Source organism: Scyliorhinus canicula, chromosome 16 (assembly GCF_902713615.1).
Source record: "Scyliorhinus canicula chromosome 16, sScyCan1.1, whole genome shotgun sequence".
In the NCBI taxonomy this organism is placed as follows: domain Eukaryota; kingdom Metazoa; phylum Chordata; class Chondrichthyes; order Carcharhiniformes; family Scyliorhinidae; genus Scyliorhinus; species Scyliorhinus canicula.
Window position 1 is genome coordinate 136,270,556 of NC_052161.1, and position 18,416 is coordinate 136,288,971.

Consider the following 18,416-nt stretch of genomic DNA (forward strand, 5'->3'; position numbering starts at 1 on the left):
TGCAAAATGGTGCCCCAATCGGAGGGGAGCCTCACTCCAAGTCCGGTCTTGGCAGAGAGAATTTGCCCAAGGCCACAAAACGGCAAAGTGCCGTTGAATAGAGGTGTTCCTCGTTGCCGTAGAGAAATACTCCACCAAACGCACCCAAAACCAGACGGAAGTTTTTCGGAGGAATCACACCAGTCATTGTTGGCCGAAAGCTCATTGTTTTGATCAACTTAATGGTCAGTCCTTGCTTCCAAGGTAGCACCTTCCAAACCCATGACCAGCACTACTGTCTAGAAGGACAAGGGCAGCAGATGCCTGGGAACACCATCAGCTGGAAGATCCCTGCCAAGCCACTCACCATCCCGACTTGGAAATATAAATCGCAGTTCCTTCACTGTCGCTGGGTCAAAATTCCTAAACTCACTCCCCAACTGCACCCTGGGTGGACCTACACCACAGGGACTGTAGCAACAAGACAGTTTCTCAAGGGTAATGAATGCTGGCCTGGGCAGCACGGTGGTGCAGTGGGTTAGCCCTGTTGCCTCACGGCGCTGAGGTCCCAGGTTCGATCCCGGCTCTGGGTCACTGTCCGTGTGGAGTTTGCACATTCTCCCCGTGTTTGCGTGGGTTTCGCCCCCACAACCCAAAGATGTGCAAGGTAGGTGGATTGAACTCGCTAAATTGCCCCTTAATTGGAAAAAATGAATTGGGTACTCTAAGTTTAAAAAAAAAGAATGAATGCTGGCCTGGCTGCAGCTCTTTATGGGATCTTGGTGAATGTAAACCGTGCCAGGTTTGTCCACATAACAGTGATTACACTTTTGTATGTACAAGTGATGACATCTGGTTTTGTTCTGTCAGGGCTCCTATTAGGAGAAAAAGTTGGTCATGACAGAATCCATTAAAGTGTCAGTCTATTTTTAATAATGCCGTGAAGCCATCATATTGCCTACCCTACACTAAGGATATGAAGTTGGTGCAGTCGGTCTGATATTTCCATATCTGTAAAAGGAAAACCTATCAGGAATTGTAAATGCTGGCGATGTGCTACTGCAGATAAAAACAGATCGGGGTGCTGGGGCAGCCTTAGGCACATCTCACCGTGAGAATCTGGTACAACTGTTGACAGTTAAAAAGCCTCAACTGCACAACTGGTTCATTAAACCTCAAAACGTGTTGCTAATTACAGATTGAGCTGTAATTTGGTTGGTAATTCCAGGTAAAATGCAGTTTGCGCTGTCGGTCTCACACAAGCAATACTTGGCTTTATACTCACGTCGGCGAGCAAACCAAAGTAGTATTTTCTGCTACCTGGAATACGTCTCGTGTTCCACGCCGCAGAAAGTTATGATTAGTTGACAGCTGCTTTTTCCAGTCTTGCAGATTCAGCACTCAAGATGAGCCACTGGGTCAACAGTTCAGCATTCTTGAACCATGACAAATTTGCAGCATTATGCTCAGCCAACTTTGGTTTAAGGAGTTGCACTTCAGCAGGGGTGTGTAAAGCGTGCTGTGGCGTATGCAATTCAGCAGGAGTGTGTAAAGCGTGCTGTGGCGTATGCACTTCAGCAGGAGTGTGTAAAGCGTGCTGTGGCATATGCAATTCAGCAGGAGTGTGTAAAGCATGCTGTGGCGTATGCAATTCAGCAGGAGTGTGTAAAGCGTGCTGTGGCGTATACAATTCAGCAGGTGTGTGTAAAGCGTGCGGAGGCGTATGCAATTCAGCAGGTGTGTAAAGCGTGCTGTGGCGTATGCAAAGCATGCTGTGGCGTATGCAATTCAGCAGGGGTGTGTAAAGCGTGCTGTGGCGTATGCAATTCAGCAGGAGTGTGTAAAGCGTGCTGTGGCATATACAATTCAGCAGGAGTGTGTAAAGCGTGCGGAGGCGTATGCAATTCAGCAGGAGTGTGTAAAGCGTGCTGTGGCGTATGCACTTCAGCAGGAGTGTGTAAAGCGTGCTGTGGCGTATACAATTCAGCAGGAGTGTGCAAAGCGTGCTGTGGCGTATGCACTTCAGCAGGAGTGTGTAAAGCGTGCTGTGGCGTATACAATTCAGCAGGTGTGTGAAAAGCGTGCGGAGGCGTATGCAATCGCAAGATTTAAACCCCCCCACTAAAATCCAACAGAACAAAAGACTTCCAATACCAAACCCAAGACAACTGTAGGGTTTGACTTACCAGGCTAAAATCTCAAGAGTTAGCACCGCGACAGCAAATGATCCCCGGTGATAATGTGAAGTCAGAGGTTCATTCCCCAATCCAAAGACCGTGGGCGCGATCCAATGGCCATGCTGCACCAGAACAGCAGCTCGCCGTGGCGCAGCGTTGCCGATGAAAGCTGGGAGACCCCGCTACGGGGATATATCAAGCCATCCACGCCTCGTGAGGTCCAATATGATCTCGCAAGACGTAATCCCGCCCACAATGGGCAGAATCAGTTTATGACAAATCGGCATATTAGAGCGAGACAGTTAACCTGACTCTAACGTGCAGATTCCCTAAGGAACCCGAGGCTTTGGGATTCAATCCCTTCACGTTAGAGACTGCGGGTGAGCACCGTCCAGACAGAACAGCACTCGTGGGGGTGGGGGGGGGGGTCTCTCAGCGGATCGGAGGCACCTAGCTGCTTGCCCTATGGGCAGTGTGGTGTCCTGGCACTGCTGATGCCAGCCTGGCAATGCCAGCAGGTATGGACACTGCCAAGATACTAAGCTGGCATTTTCTGCAAATGCACAATCAGGCGAGGTGTGCCCTGTGTGGGTGTTGGGGGGAGGGTAATGGGGAAATGCCGTGGACCCTCCGAGAGTGTGTGGGGGCTGGGCTCGGGGATTGTTTTGCAAACCTAGGAGACTGCGATGCCATTGAAAGATGGCGCCCCGATCTCTCACTACACTGGGACATCCCGGCGAGCGGAGCTCCACACTGTACAAAACGGGGCCATGTGCTGCCTTCGCTGCATGTTCCCCCTTCAGGCCCCGTATACAACGCAAGTCACGTTGAATAGTCGTGTGTTTGTCGGCACTGCCAGCGCTGGGAAACACGCGACTAAACACGCTCGCTTGGGGACTTTGATCCTTTTGGGAGAATCGCGCCCAAGAGCACAATCTCACTTGAATGGAATGTGCATTATGTTGATTTTCTGCGATAAACACCTGGCCTACTCAGGCAAATATAAACTTCCCATGGCATTATTTCAAGGAACCCATTAAATCTCCTCCCTCCATCCTCTCAAATCTCCAAAACCCAACACTTTACTTCATCGCTGTTTGTGGGACCATGCTGTGTTCAGACTGGCCTTTCTATTTCCCTATATTGCAACAATGACTGCACTTAGTTGGGTCAAAGTACTTCGGGATGTGCTGGGGTCATGACAGGTGCTACAGAAATGAAAGTCTCTCTTTACTCAAACCAGTTACTCACAGATTGTGATTTTAACTATTCAAGACCAGTTTAAAAAGCTGGACTCGGTTTGTTCACTTGCCTTCTTTGTTCTCCAAGATATTTGGTGCAAATCCACCCTCATCGCCAACATTGATTGCATCCCTCCCATACTTGTCCTTGATGACATTCTTCAAGTTGTGGTAGACCTCAGCACCAATGCGCATCGCTTCCCTGAAGTTGGCAGCACCAATTGGCAGGATCATGAACTCCTGCATGGCCAACTTGTTGCCAGCGTGAGACCCACCATTGATCACATTAAAAGCCTAGAAAGATGAACACAAAACATTGAGGCAGGATAGTCAGTGGCTGGTCGCATCCAACCAACTCTTCCGATACAACTCAGAATCAGAGATTTATGCTGCTGGAATCAACGCTGCATCACTCTTAGATACCGAAGGGCTTACCTGCAAGGCTGGGTGTAGCACAAAGCAGGTATTCTTAAGTGGCCCAACAAGGAGACGACGAGCATAAACCACTGAAAATGTTGAACACTGCTGTTAACCCAGTCATGGAATCATAGGATTTACAATGCAGAAGGAGTCCATTCAGCCCATTGGGTCTGCACCGGCCCTTGGAAAGAGCACCCTACTTAAGCTCACACCTCCACCCTATCCCCGTAACCCCACTTAACCTTTTTGGACACCAAGGGCAATTTAGCATGGCCAATCCACCTCACCTGCACATCTTTGGACAGTAGGAGGGAACTCCCGGAGCACCTTGAGGAAACCCACGCAGACACAGGGCGAACTCTGCACAGACAGTGACCCAAGCCGGGAACCGAACCTGGGACCCTGGAGTTGTGATGCAACTGTGCTAACCACTGTCACCATGCTGCCCTCCTGACTCCTGAGAAAGCCGACTATGTTTCTGAACTTACCCCAAAGAAATCAATCAATGCAAAATTCGTTTTGGCAAATGCAGGTCACGTTTCACTGAATGGGACGAGTTTGCAGATTTAATTGAAACATCAGTATTTGCTTACGTGTATCCATAAATATATGCCTATCCACCGCAGCAATACATACAATGTACCACATTTGAACAGGGCCTTGGGGTCCTCAATAAAATTGCAATGAGCTGTAACATAAGACAAGGTCTAGATGCCCCAACAGAGACAGCAGCCTCTTGTAACTCAACGTAATGATATTTCCTTCACACCAGAGAAGCGGTGGCACAGTGGTTAGCACTGCTGCCTCACAGCGCCAAGGACTCGGGGTGCAATTCCGACCTTGGCTGACTGTCTGCCCCAGGTTTGCACATTCTCCCAGTGTGGATTTCCTCCGGGTGCTCCGGTTTCCTCCCACATTCCAAAGATGTGCAGGTTAGTGGGGTTGCAGGGATAGGGCAGAGGAGTGGTCGAGGTAGGGTGCTCTTTCGGAGGGCCAGCGCAGACTCTATGGGCCGAATGGCCTCCTTCTGAATCTTAGGGGTTCTATGAAACATGTTAATGAAGAATCTGGTAATAGCAAATCACTGGGCAAAATAGACATTTACTTTCAAACGTCACTTCAGCAGATCGGCTATTGGGAGGGTAACTAAAATCGACAACAATGAGACATCGTGCTGATGAAACCATCCTCCAGGGCTTATGGTCCCGTGCCCCCTCATAAAAGGAAATCAATCTCATGCAGAATATATTTTACAATTGCTCAACAGAAACTTACTGGAACAGGCAGGATAACCTGTGTATGGCCCGCAAGATGGGAAATGTGACGATATAGGGGGACTCCTTTCTCTGCAGCACCGGCTTTGCACACAGCCAATGAAACGCCCAGAATAGCATTGGCACCAAATTTAGCTAAAATGGAAATAAATGTTAACAAAAAATTACTCGCAAGACAAAACCAATCAGGTCCTAATGTTCAATGAAACGTTTTCCTGATTACAAATTAGAAAAGAATTTTTCCCCACTCGGAGTGTGTAGTGTGTCGTCAACACCAGGAGGGCCCAGGCTCAGTCTGTGTCAGATAAATTAACTTAACCAAGGCGGGAACAGGTTAATTGGAACTGGAGTCCGTACCCCACCTCACAGCTCTTGCTAGAAGATGTGCTCGGTTGGATCAGGTTCATCCACTCGAGTGCCACATCCTTCATATTAAAGTGATTGGTCACTCATCATCATAGAGGCTTACGTGAAAACAAATCGCAATTTGCGCATCCATGAAAGCAAATGGTATAGGAGGTGGAGGAAATGTTTCACAGTGGATATATCATACACGCATGTGTATCTGTCCATAATTAGGTTGCAGGCTACAGCTATGACCAGAGAAGAGTCCCACCTCAAGTGGGCAAGACAGCATCTTGACCCCACGTATCTGCCAATTAAGCAACAATCAGGCCATGGTTTCATAGAATTTACTGTGCAGAAGGAGGCCATCCGGCCCATCGAGTCTGCACTGGCTTTTGGAAAGAGCATCCCACTTAAGCCCACACTTCTAGCCTGTCCCCGTAACCCAGCAACCCCTTCTAACCCAAGGGCAATTTAGCATGGCCAATCCACCTAATCGGCACATCTTTGGACTGTGGGAGGAAACCGGAGCAACCGGAGGAAACCCAGACAGAGACGGGGAGAACGTGTAGACTCTGCACAGACAGTAACCCAAGCGGGAATCGAACCTGGGACCCTGGCACCGTGAAGCCATAGTGCTACCCACTGCTACCATGCTGCCCATTTCTTTGACAATCAGTTGAAAACAGAAGCACAACCAATTGGCAGGTCTCCCGAACAGAAGGCAAACCCCCGATTGGGACAGTAGAAAGCACAAAAATCCCATCAGTAAATTAGATTTTCAACAACGTAATAGTTCCACTCAGACACATCTTAGAAAAACTCACACCTACATTTGTTTTCAGTGCCGTCCATCTCCAACATCAGTTTGTCAATCTTTTCTTGCTCAATAACATTAACATGCTGTCAGAGGGGGAAAGAGAAGTCAAGTCAATTCCGCTCAAAAAGCAAATAAAATTGTAACCAGGTGGAACACAAAGACATTTAGCCAAAGACGACCTTGATGTTCAGATTTATTTGAAACTAGCAACTTAAAATGTGCTATAGTACTCGAGTACATATCCTTAAATAACAGCTTGGAATGGGGTGCAAGTCTCATTCATCTTTGGACATGTGGTGTTTAATACCTCGGGTCACCTTGGTACTATTTTCTTGACTGTCCTTGACTTAAAGCACCATGCCAGTTCGCTTCTCATTCTCCCCATCTCCCATTGCTTACCACCGAACCGTACAGCCAATCAAATACACACCGTTTTCCTCCATACTTTTAAAAATAAATTTAGAATACACAATTATTTCCACCCCCCTTTATTTGCAAACCCCCCCCCCCCCCCCCCCCTCTCCCCAAAAGTAAGGGCAATCCACCTCACCTTCACATCTTTGGGTTGTGGGGGGTGAGATCCACGCAGACGCGGGAAGAATTTGCAAACTCCACACGGGCAATGACCCGGGGCCAGGATCGAACCCGGGTCCTCAGCACTGTGTGGAAGCAGTGCTAACCACTGCATTGCCGTGCCGCCCCTGTATAATGAACCCAGTCCCCTGCTCATTCCTCATTCTACCTTTCCTCTTAAACACTTAGAATTCTCTTTAAAAAAAAAAGGTTTTGCTTTAAAGACAACGTGTGGCCCAAGGGAATGCCACAATCGGTTTCCATACATCTGTGTCTGTTGTTACTAATTTTAAACAGTGGAAATCTTCACTATTTAACTTCAAATTTAAATCCTGTAAGGTGTCCATCAGTAACATTTTCACCAAGTACCCCACCTTTAAGACTCTATTAACTGGAAGCCCTCCTCCCCAGTGATGATAATGCAAGCCTACATGGCACCTTTTCCATAGCTTTTAAAATGGAACATAACACAGCCCAATTTGTTTTTCATTCCTTCATGAGATGTGGGTGTTGCACGCTGCGCCAGCATTTATTGCCCATCCCTAACTGCCCTCGAGGAGCAGTTAAGACTCAAACACATCGCTGTGGATCTGGAGTCATGTATAGGCCAGACCAGGTAAGGACGGCAGATTTCCTTCCCCAAGAGACATTAATGAACCAGATGGGTTTTTATGACAATCGACAATGGTTTCATGGCCATCAGACTTTATCGAATTAAATTTTGCCATCTGCAGTGGCGGGATTTGAGACTGGGACACCAGATCATTACTCTGGTTCTCTGGATTGCTAGTCCAATGACAATACCACTATGCCACTGCCTCCCATTCATTCTCCCATCGGGCAAACAGAGTGCATTTGTTTGGTACAATTCTCATTATTGGACTAATGTTTCCATTGTTCAGGTTAGGAAAATCATGAATTCGTCAATAATAAAAATACCATAAAACAGCCACATGGTTCCGAGCCGACTCCTTTTATACCAGCTCTCTCAATATGTTTCCCTTCTCCCTCAACCAAGGAGTCCCCCGCTGTGGTCAGCACATCCCTGGGCTATATCGGTTTCATTTCCTGCACTTGCTTTTTTAATCCCTTTCCTCCCCTTCGCACAGCTTCCTCTACACCCAAACAGCCTCCATGTTGAACGGATCATCTTCTGCCATTTCTTCCATCTCTCAGCCTGAAGCCACCAAACATATTCTCTTCACCCTCATTCCAAAACCCTCCACAACATCCAGTCCCACTCCGTACTCGGCTCTTTTGCATACAAGCAGAGGGGGTCTGCCCCTTCTCAATGCCCAAAGCCCCCAGTGCTCCTTCCAAGTGAAGGAAGAATCTACTTCTTTCAATTTTGACCTCTTGTTCGTGCTATTCCACACTGAGAGCAAATGTGGATTGGGAACCGCTTTGCAGAACATCTGGATCGCCCACAAATGGGACCTTGAGCTTCCAGTCTTTTTTAGTCTATGCCCTTGGCCTCCTGAATAGTTTCAAATGAAACTCGACAGAAGCTTGAAGAACAGCATCTTGTCTTTTGATTATGCATTTTTACACCCTCCAGACTCAAAATGGCATTCAGCAAACTTCAGATAACCCGTGTCCCAATTATTCTCAAGAAGCTACCATCCGTAAAAATCTGCCAGTCAATTACACCTCCTATCTGTCAATGTCTTATTAATTACATTATGGTTTAATGTCAATTACATTGCTAAACAGGTGATGGGAATTGGAATGCATATGATTGGGGATAGCTGGGACACTGGTCTGACTGAGAACTATGTTAATAAACGCTCTCCAGCAAAGAAAGCTATAGTCAGCATGGATCCAGCCGCAACACTCTAAACACACCTTTTGTTCCTTTAGTTCTCTCAGTAGCATTTCATTTTGCCTTGCACCATCATCCCTTTTATTTATTCTCTCCTGCCTTTCACCCCATCACCACCCTTCCCTTCAATTTTCCCCCCCCCCTCTATTTTCGGCCACTTGCATCTCTAACCTTTCCCAGTCTTGGCGGCGAAAGGAGATTGACAATCAGCTGGAGGGATGGGGGTGAGGGTGGCTGCAAACTTTATTATGCACCCTCCTGTTGAAGACAGGTATAACCCCATTTAGTTACTGTATCCATATCCCTGCTCAAATCAGCTGTCCCAGCATTGCCAAATATCTCCCAGAAGACATGTAGCTGTTTGCACTGGTGGGAAATGAAAAGGCTTCAGAATGGCAGCATGGTTTTAGCGCAAGTACATGCTTGGATTGGAAATCATAGGATCTGTATCATTCCATGATAAAAAAAGGTTCAGACTTAATTATAACTGCACGACCAACAGAGGCAGGAGCTGTTCATTGCAAATTATACATCTGCCATCCCTTCCTTGCCTTTGCCTCACACATTTATCCTGTATTTACTAGCACAGAATCAAAATGCCGAATCTTGCACTTGTGCAAATACTAATTATTGTATTAGAATCTTGCTTCATGGAGCGTTAAATTAGAACCACACATTCAAGATGAATTGATGCATACTGCAGACTATGGTACCAATGGATAAATAGCTTCAAGTACATCAACCGCTGATAATATAATTAACGGAGTGAAAAACAAGTGAAAAAGAATCTTTGGTGGAAGGAAACTGACCTCAGGCACCACCACATCAAAGATCAGGACACAACATTCATGGGGGCTGGATGTTCCTCGTTATTATTTTAAGGATTATCAAACTAATCGTTCAACTGGGGAGTTTTGCCGTTTTAAAATTACAGCAATACGTTGTGCATCAAATCTCGTGCGACCCTCTAATGGTAGCAGATAGGCTAGAAGTTGAGGTAGGAGGGAGAACTTTAAAAAAAAAACAGAGGGTCAAATTTGGAATGCACCATTCAATAGTGGAAACAGATTCAATGGTCACGTTCAATATGAAATCTAATAAATACTCAGAAAAAATATTCAGGGGTATCTGGAGAATGTGGGGGTTAGAATTTATAATCCGGATGCGTGGCGCAGTGGCTAGCACTGGGACTACAGCGCCGAGGACCTGGGTTCGATCCCGGCTCTGGGGCACTGTCCGTGTGGAGTTTGCACATTCTCCCCATGTCTGCGTGGGTTTCACCCCCACAACCCAAAGATGTGCAGGTTAGGTGAATTGGCCACGCTAAATTGCTCCTTAATTCGAAAAAAAATTATTGGGTGCTCGAAAATTTATGTAAAAAAATAGAATGAATAATCCATTTTACTAGAGACTCAATTGGCTAAATGGTCCCCTTCTGTGATGTACCATTTTATGATTTAATATGTGGGGTCCGGTTTAGCCAGTTTGCTTGGCAGCTTTAATCACTATTTGTTGATGTACCATTTGTCAAAGTACTTTGTTGATTATTCTTTTGCCTACTGTGTACGTTCCCTTGGCCGCAGAAAACTACTTTTCATTGTACTTCGATACATGTGACAATAAATATCAATCAATCAACTTCAGGCTGAAGAAACTTAATCCAGTAATGGGACCAAATGCAAAAGCAAACCATGCTGCATCACAGGCAGAGAGCCATCAAGTCAGGGGTTAAATATAAAAATACAAATAGACCTGGAGAGAGCAGCCAGAGAAAATCATTTCCAAATCAAAGTTCAAACAACTTGATAGCAATTAGAATTGCAGCATAAATGTTATGCAGACAGAAACACAGTACAACAGGAGGCGGAGTCAAAAATTCAAAAAATAAAATTAGCAACAAACGACATTTGAAGGGAGAGCTGGAAGCTTTCAATTTACTTCAAATTGATTACAGCAAAGGGTCCTTTACAAAAACATCCAGAATTTAGCAACAGTAACATGTATACACCTACCATTTGGGCAAAATACACTATTTCCAATAGCCTGCATCTCCCTGGTCTATCTAAAATTCTATCCACCTCAGCCATGAATAAAGCCAATGACCCACCCTCTAGTGTTTTCTTGGAAGAATTCCACAGACAAACAGCCCTCCGAAAGATTTCTCCTCATCTCGGTCTTCAAAGGGAGACCTCTTGTTCTTAAACAGTGGCCCCTTGTTCTTGCCTCCACGACAATAGAATATTTTTCAGTAAGATCAGTGCTGATTCTTCTAAACTCCAACCTTTCTTCATTAGACAAATTCCTCATCCCAGGACTGAGTCCAGTGAACCTTCTCTGAACTGCTTCCAACACAATTATATCCATTTACAAATAAGGAGGCCAAAACTGTAAAGTTGGCAAAGTCCCAGATGACCATGGGGGCTGCTTTCCCCTTTGAAGGGGAGGTGGTGATTTAACCCGAGGATCAGCACACCTCAGCTGAAGGTAGAGAAGGCAGAGCCTTCATGAATAACTTCAGGCAGTAGAGGGAATACATAGAATTTATAGTGCAGAAGAAGGACATTCGGTCCATCAAGTCTGCACCAGCCCTTGGAAGAGCACCCTACTTAAGGCCACGCCTCCATCCTATCCCCGTAACCCTGCCTCACCTCACCCTTTGGGCACTAACGGGCAATTTAGCATGGCCAATCCATCTAACCTGCACATCTTTGGACTGTGGGAGGAAACCGGAGCACCTGGGAGGAAACCCATGCAGACAGTCGCCCAAGGCCGGAATTGAAGCCAGGTGCTCTCAGGGGCGATGACGCACCATTAAGCTGCACATCGCAAAACCCTGGAGCGGTGAGGCAGCAGTGCCAACCACTGTGCCACCTCTAATTGAACCCACATTGTTGCATCACAAACCAGCTGTCCAGTCAACTGAGCCCAACTGTACCAAAACTGTACACAGTTCTCCAGATGTGGTCTCACCAAAGAACTTTCCTACTTGTACATTCCATTCCCTGGACAATAAAGCCAACATTCCATTTGCCCTCTCCTCCTGTTTCTCAGGCTGCGCTTGGCGTTGGTTCCTACATGTTAGCTGACATGGGCTATAGCTGATTTCAAGCATGCTCACTCACGAGACATCAGCCCCCTGGAGGTAGCTGGCAGGGAGGTGGTAGTGATGTACACACAGTAATCGGGAGAATAGCTTTTTTTTTTAAATCACAGTGGCCTTTAAATTCACAATTTCTGCAGCAGTTACAATGTCTAGTGGGAAAAGGAAAGGATTTTAAATCATTTGACCATATTTGTTCAGGAAAGCAGATTGCCTCTGTGCATTATTCATGCAGCTCTTGAAATATTTGTATACTCGAGAGCAATTTCTCCAGACTGATGTTAAACAAGCGTCGAGGATAAAAAGGTGTTGGACTGGAAGGTTTTTAGTCACAGTCCGGCTGGATCTAGTTGGTGCTGTTAAAATCAAAATCTGATGTTAGCAACCGGAGCGCACTACTGTATATAGGTGCTTCTTCAAAACTGAAACCATTTCAAATTCAAAACATGAACTATTTCTCCTTCTTATACTGCAGACCTGCGGTGTTATTTTTTAAATTTAGAGTACACAATTCATTTTTTCCCCAATTAAGGGGCAATTTGGAATGGCCAATCCACCCAACCTGCACATCTTTGGGTTGTGGGGGCAAAACCCACGCAGACATGGGGAGAATGTGCAAACTCCACACGGACAGTGACCCAGAGCCGGGATTCGAACCTGGGACCTCAAGAGGGCAGGCACGGTGGCGCAGAGGTAGCACTGCAGTCGCACGGCGCCGAGGTCCCAGGTTCAATCCCGGCTCTGGGTCACTGTCCGTGTGGAGTTTGCACATTCTCAGTGTTTGCGTGGGTTTCACCCCCACAACCCAAAGATGTGAAGGGTAGGTGGATTGCTCACGCTAAATTGCCCCCTTAATTGGAAAAAAGGAATTGGGTACTCTAAATTTTTTATTTTAAAAAAAAAACTTGGGACCTCAGTGCTGTGAGGCCGCAGTGCTAACCCACTGCACCACCGTGCTGCCCTCCTGCTGTGTTATTTTGAGCACTTTTGTTGTTTTACTTCACGTACCCAGCAATTGTAGGTTTCCAAAAATTGGTCTTTGTCTATCCCTATTTTGCCACACTTGCGAGATGCAGAAGTCAAAATAAAACTTACTGTAACTTTTGCCACTGAATTATCCACATTACCTCAATCGTTTTGTATACAAATAAGGGTTGAATACAAGTGTAGAAAAATATCCTTTAAGCCAATTAAGTAAATCTTAAAAACAATCTAATTGTTACTCTCTGATGCGATGACACGCAATTGGAGTTGGGGACCAAGGGCAATGTGTCCAAGTTTGTAGATGACACTAAGATGAGTGTTAAAGCGAAAAGTGCAGAGGATACTGGAAGTCTGCAGAGGGATTTGGATAGGTTAAGTGAATGGGCTAGGGTCTGGCAGATGGAATACAATTTTGACAAATGTGAGCTTATCCATTTTGGTAGGAATAACAGCAAACGGGATTATTATTTAAACTATAAAATATTAAAGCATGCCGCTGTTCAGAGAGACTTGGGTGTGCTAGTGCATGAGTCACAGAAGGTTGGTTTACAATTGCAGCAGGTGATTAAGAAGGCAAATGGAATTTTGTCCTTCATTGCTAGAGGGATGGAGTTTAAGACTAGGGAGGTTATGTTGCAATTGTATACGGTGTTAGTGCGGCCACACCTGGAGTATTGTGTTCAGTTTTGGTCTCCTTACTTGAGAAAGGACGTACTGGCGCTGGAGGGTGTGCAGAGGAGATTCACTAGGTTAATCCCAGAGCTGAAGGGGTTGGATTATGAGGAGAGGTTGAGTAGACTGGGACTGTACTCGTTGGAATTTAGAAGGATGAGGGGGGATCATTTAAAATTATGAAGGGAATAGATAGGATAGATGCGGGCAGGTTGTTTCCACTGGCAGGTGACAGCAGAACTAGGGGACATAGCCTCAAAATAAGGGGAAGTAGATTTAGGACTGAGTTTAGGAGGAACTTCTTCACCCAAAGGGTGGTGAATCTATGGAATTCCTTGCCCAGTGAAGCAGTTGAGGCTCCTTCATTACATGTTTTTAAGGTAAAGATAGATAGTTTTTTGAAGAATAAAGGGATTAAGGGTTATGGTGTTCGGGCCGGAAAGTGGAGCTGAGTCCACAAAAGGTCAGCCATGATCTAATTGAATGGCGGAGCAGGCTCGAGGGGCCAGATGGCCTACTCCTGCTCCTAGTTCTTATGTTCTAAGCTGCACATCTCAAAACCCTATTTCTTAAATATTCACTCCAGTTTACTTCTGCTTTGGCTGGACTGGGTAAAGCAATTTGGAATCGCCAATTACTTTTAAGGGTCGGCATCAATGACAAGTTTGAAGGGCAACCGCGTGGTGCCAAAAGATCAATTGTAAACACCTCTGGCAATACCAAATCCCTCTGCCTTTGAAATTGGTGCCATAATAGTAAATGCTTGGCCTAATGTAAATGTTGGCGGCAGCAGCCACCCACTCTGAATAGGTCTGCAACAGGCTAAACTCCAGCACCATCGACGCACATTGCCCACCCGAACCTTCCCCAGAGGCACATCAGCAAAAGGTCCACAGCTAACGCTATACTTACCACCTCATGCTTCAAGACTCAACAGACAATTGTTAACCCATTGCGATCTTGGAATTGCCAAAGGAGGTCAGCACAAGACATTTTTAATGCCCGTGCTCTTGCTACCCATTCTACCGACTGTATTCGTGCGGTCGATGGGCAGGAACCATTTTGATAGTAAACAAGATATTAGACAAACTGAATCCAACTGGTGGAAATAGGCACCTCTGATCAAGGCATGTGCAACATGGGCAAGAGCATTCAACAGGACAAATCAAGGCCAACAATGAAACCTACCTTCTTAATCAGCTCAGGTGCAATTAATGTATTGATGTTATCAACAGCTTTTGTAACCCCTGGAATAAACAAGCAAATTAATCATTGTTCTACCACACATGCACACACACATGCTTCACAGGCATTAGTGGACTATCTGCCAAGATTGTTACGGCGCAGATTTCAAATCTGTCAGTTTACTCAATAATGATCAATAGATGAACTGGATCAGGAAACAAAAGACAAATCTACAGATGCCTGCTTGAAATATTAGTTAGCAAAACACATGCTCATTTGGTTAACTTCACTACAGATGCACTGGTTACCTGACTACATAAGGCAGGTCCAAGGAACATGTTAACGTACTTAACAGCTCGCGACACACCTGGCAGAAGTGAAAAGGAAGTTTCAATTGAAGAGGAAACATCTGAAAATAAGACTAGACCATACAAGGGCAACAGAATATAAAAGTGCCAGTCTATAATGTGCAAGGTTACTCTTGTACATTAAGAAGACTTACAACACCAGGTTAAAGTCCAACAGGTTTGTTTCAAACACTAGTATTTCGGAGCACTGCTCCATCCTCAGGTGAATGAAGAGATATGTTCCAGAAACACATGTATAGACAAATTCAAAGATGCCAGACGATGCTTAGAATGCGAGCATTTGCAGGTAATTTTAGTCTTTACAGATCCAGAGATAGGGGTAACCCCAGGTTAAAGAGGTGTGAATTGTCTCAAGCCAGGAGAGTTGGTAGGATTTCGCAAGCGCAGGCAAAATGGTGGGGGATGGATGTAATGCAACATGAATCCCAGGTCCCGGTTGAGGCCGCACTCATGTGTGCGGAACTTAGCTATACGTTTCTACTCGGCAATTCTGCGTTGTCGCGCGTCCTGAAGGCTGCCTTGGAGAACGCTTACCCAGAGATCAGAGGCTGAATGCCCTTGACTGCTGAAGTATTCCCCGACTGGAAGGGAACATTCCTGCCTGGTGATTGTCGTGCGATGTCAGTTCATTCGTTGTCGCAGCGTCTGCATGGTCTCGCCAATGTACCACACTTCGGGACATCCTTTCCTGCAGCGTATGAGGTAGACAAACGTTTGTCTACCAACTTGTTTGTCTTCCAACTTGGCGAGGTAACCGCCAAATTCAGTCTATTTATATTGAGCGGCAGACTGATCAGAGCAAACTCACAATGTACCATTGCTTAAAGTCTTGGGAGTCACTAAATTCTTATCTAGGAGCCATCCCAGTGTAGATAGCAAAATTCGGTCTCTAAATGTGACATGAAAATCCAATTTATGACACGGCCGTCCATGGGGGTTCTAATGCGGCCTTGTTAATGTTACAACATTACCAGGAGGAACCAGCTCTATATCATGTTGTTATATCCATTTCCCAAAGTACAGAAACAGGTTTTTATGTTAATGTGCTCTTGCCATAAAGTTCTGAAAAGGTATGGCTGTAAATTGAAGCATGCAGACGTGGTGCCAGAGATGGACCAGAGAGAATTGAGCAAATCACCGGCACTAACTGAGTATTGCAGTTGCTAAAGTGTTTGCCATCTGGGAGCACCAGGAAGACAGTCTTATTTCAAGTACTGGAGCATAAAAAGCTTGTATGCAGCATGGGTTCCCAAGTCCCTCAGAACAGGAAAACAAATTGGCCGGGGTCTGAGATGTGGACGTGCAAGGGACAGGAAATGACTCGATGAGGAGGGAGAGGCAGAGGCAAAGATCCTGCATTTTACTTTTCATAGAATTTACAGTGCAGAAGGAGGCCATTTGGCCCATCGAGTCTGCACCAGCCCTTGGAAAGAGCACCCTACCCAGGCCCACAACTCTAACCTGTCCCCGTAACCACACCCAACCTTTTTGGACATTAAAGGGCAATTTAGCATGGTCAATCCACCTAACCGGCATATCTCTGGACTGTGGGAGGGAACCGGAGCATCCGGAGAAAACCCACGCACACACGGGGAGAACGTGCAGGCTCCGCACAGACAGTTACCCAAGCTGGGAATCGAACCTGGGATCCTGGAGCTGTGAAGGAACTGTGCTAACCACTACGCTACCATTTTGCTAAAGGCGGAAAATGGCACAGACAACAGATATCTCAACCCAGGGCTAAGGGCAGGCTGGCCAGCGAGCAATGAGGCGAGGCTCGAGGCCCTGGGCCAGGGTGAGTGAGCCAGACAGTCAGCAGTGAGGGAGGGTCAACTCGCCCCAGCCAGGATGGAGGGCAAAAGACCTTATGACAGGTGTCAAAAGCGCAAGACAAAGCTTAAAAAAAACCAGCCAGAAACAGGGAGGTGCCGTATCAAACTGTACCAGACGAGTGAGTGAGGCAGGAGGCTGCCTTGAGGACCCGAGGGGAGCATGATTAGTGAGAATGGGAGGGGTGTGCGCATTACGTTAAAGCAGCGATCAGTTTGGGATTTTTTTGGCTTGCACCTTTGCGTTCTATGGGAAGAAGGTCGAGCGGGACATCATGGTGGGGAGGGAAAAGAGAGGCAGGGGCAAGATGTGAAGGTACATGACGGGCCCCACAAAGTGCTAATCCTATATTTGATTCAGAAGGAAAGATTGGACCAGGCCAGCCTGTACTACATTCATTTCGGTTTCATGCACCTTGTAACCCACGAACCATCAAGTGTCCCGCATTTAAGTTTGGAATCCAAAGTCCTCAAGATAGAGTGAATAGGTGCAGAAAGCAAAGTCTACTTGTACTTCTGTTCAGTTAGAAGGATATATAATAATGTGCATCATATGGCCCCTTCAGTTCCATTATTTCATACTTTTCCATTTGCCCTAAAAGTACAAGAGACCCCTCTAAAACCAGATCATGGAGAATTGTTCTGTGCTAGATAATAGGGCTTAGAAATCGGTCAAGAAGATTCAGACCACACAAAGGTAATTAGATATAAGCTCTTAGGTAAAACATATTTAGTTTCTGGAAGCCTGGTCAGTTTTTCCAGAATCACTTTACATCCAAGTATTTGCATCTGTCAGCCTAAATACGTCAGTTACAGCAAGACCCTGTCTGTGAAGATAATCCCAATCACATTTCAAATGCATGTGGAAAGACTGGCACCCTGAGTGGATATTACTTGCAGCTCGGAAATGTGAAGGTTGAATTGTTGTTCTTCCAGCTCAGTGAATTTCGGAATGTGCCAGGGTTGATTGTCAGCCTGTGTGGAGTTAGCAGTTAGCTGGAACCACATAGAAGTCCCACAATTAGCCTCAGCGCCTGGCAGAAGGCAAAACAAAAACCAGATCGTGTCCCCCTCTGCCCCATCTGTAACCTCCTCCAGCTGTGCGACCCTACAAGTAGTCTACACATTCTCCCAATTCTGGCCTCGTGGCTCCACCACCTTTGTGTCTGCACCATCATTGGTGGCTCTGCCTTTTAGGTTTTTTGGTCCCAAGGTCTGGAATTTGCTCTCTAAAACTCTCCCTCTCCTTTAAGAAACTTAAAAACAGACCTATTTGTCTTAAGCTTTTGACACCGGTCATAAGGCAGCACGGTAGCATTGTGGATAGCACAATCGCTTCACAGCTCCAGGGTCCCAGGTTAGATTTCGGCTTGGGTCACTGTCTGTGCGGAGTCTACACATCCTCCCCGTGTGTGCGTGGGTTTCCTCCGGTTTCCTCCCACAGTCCAAAGATGTGCAGGTTAGGTGGATTGGCCATGATAAATTGCCCTTAGTGTTGGGTGGGGTTACTGGGTTATGGGGATAGGGTGGCAGTGTTAACCTTGGGTAGGGTGCTCTTTCCAGGAGCCGGTGCAGACTTGATGGGCCGAATGGCCTCCTTCTGCACTGTAAATTCTATGTCTAATAA

At 46.1% G+C, this 18,416-nt stretch overlaps 1 protein-coding gene across 4 annotated transcripts in view; it reads right to left on the reverse strand.

The window, feature by feature from the left end:
* Positions 1-18,416, reverse strand: part of eno1a (enolase 1a, (alpha)) — a 52,749-nt gene that overhangs the window by 11,862 nt on the left and 22,471 nt on the right. For 2 of the 4 annotated variants that reach the window (XM_038821494.1, XM_038821495.1), the window contains exons 4-7: positions 14,596-14,654; positions 6,270-6,339; positions 5,093-5,226; positions 3,469-3,691 (exon numbers count right to left, since the gene is read on the reverse strand). In XM_038821494.1, the coding sequence (XP_038677422.1) occupies positions 3,469-3,691; positions 5,093-5,226; positions 6,270-6,339; positions 14,596-14,654 (486 nt within the window). Of the gene's footprint in view, positions 1-3,468; positions 3,692-5,092; positions 5,227-6,269; positions 6,340-14,595; positions 14,655-14,900; positions 14,960-18,416 lie in introns of all 4 variants that reach the window. The other 2 variants (XM_038821496.1, XM_038821497.1) reach the window with 2 other exon arrangements.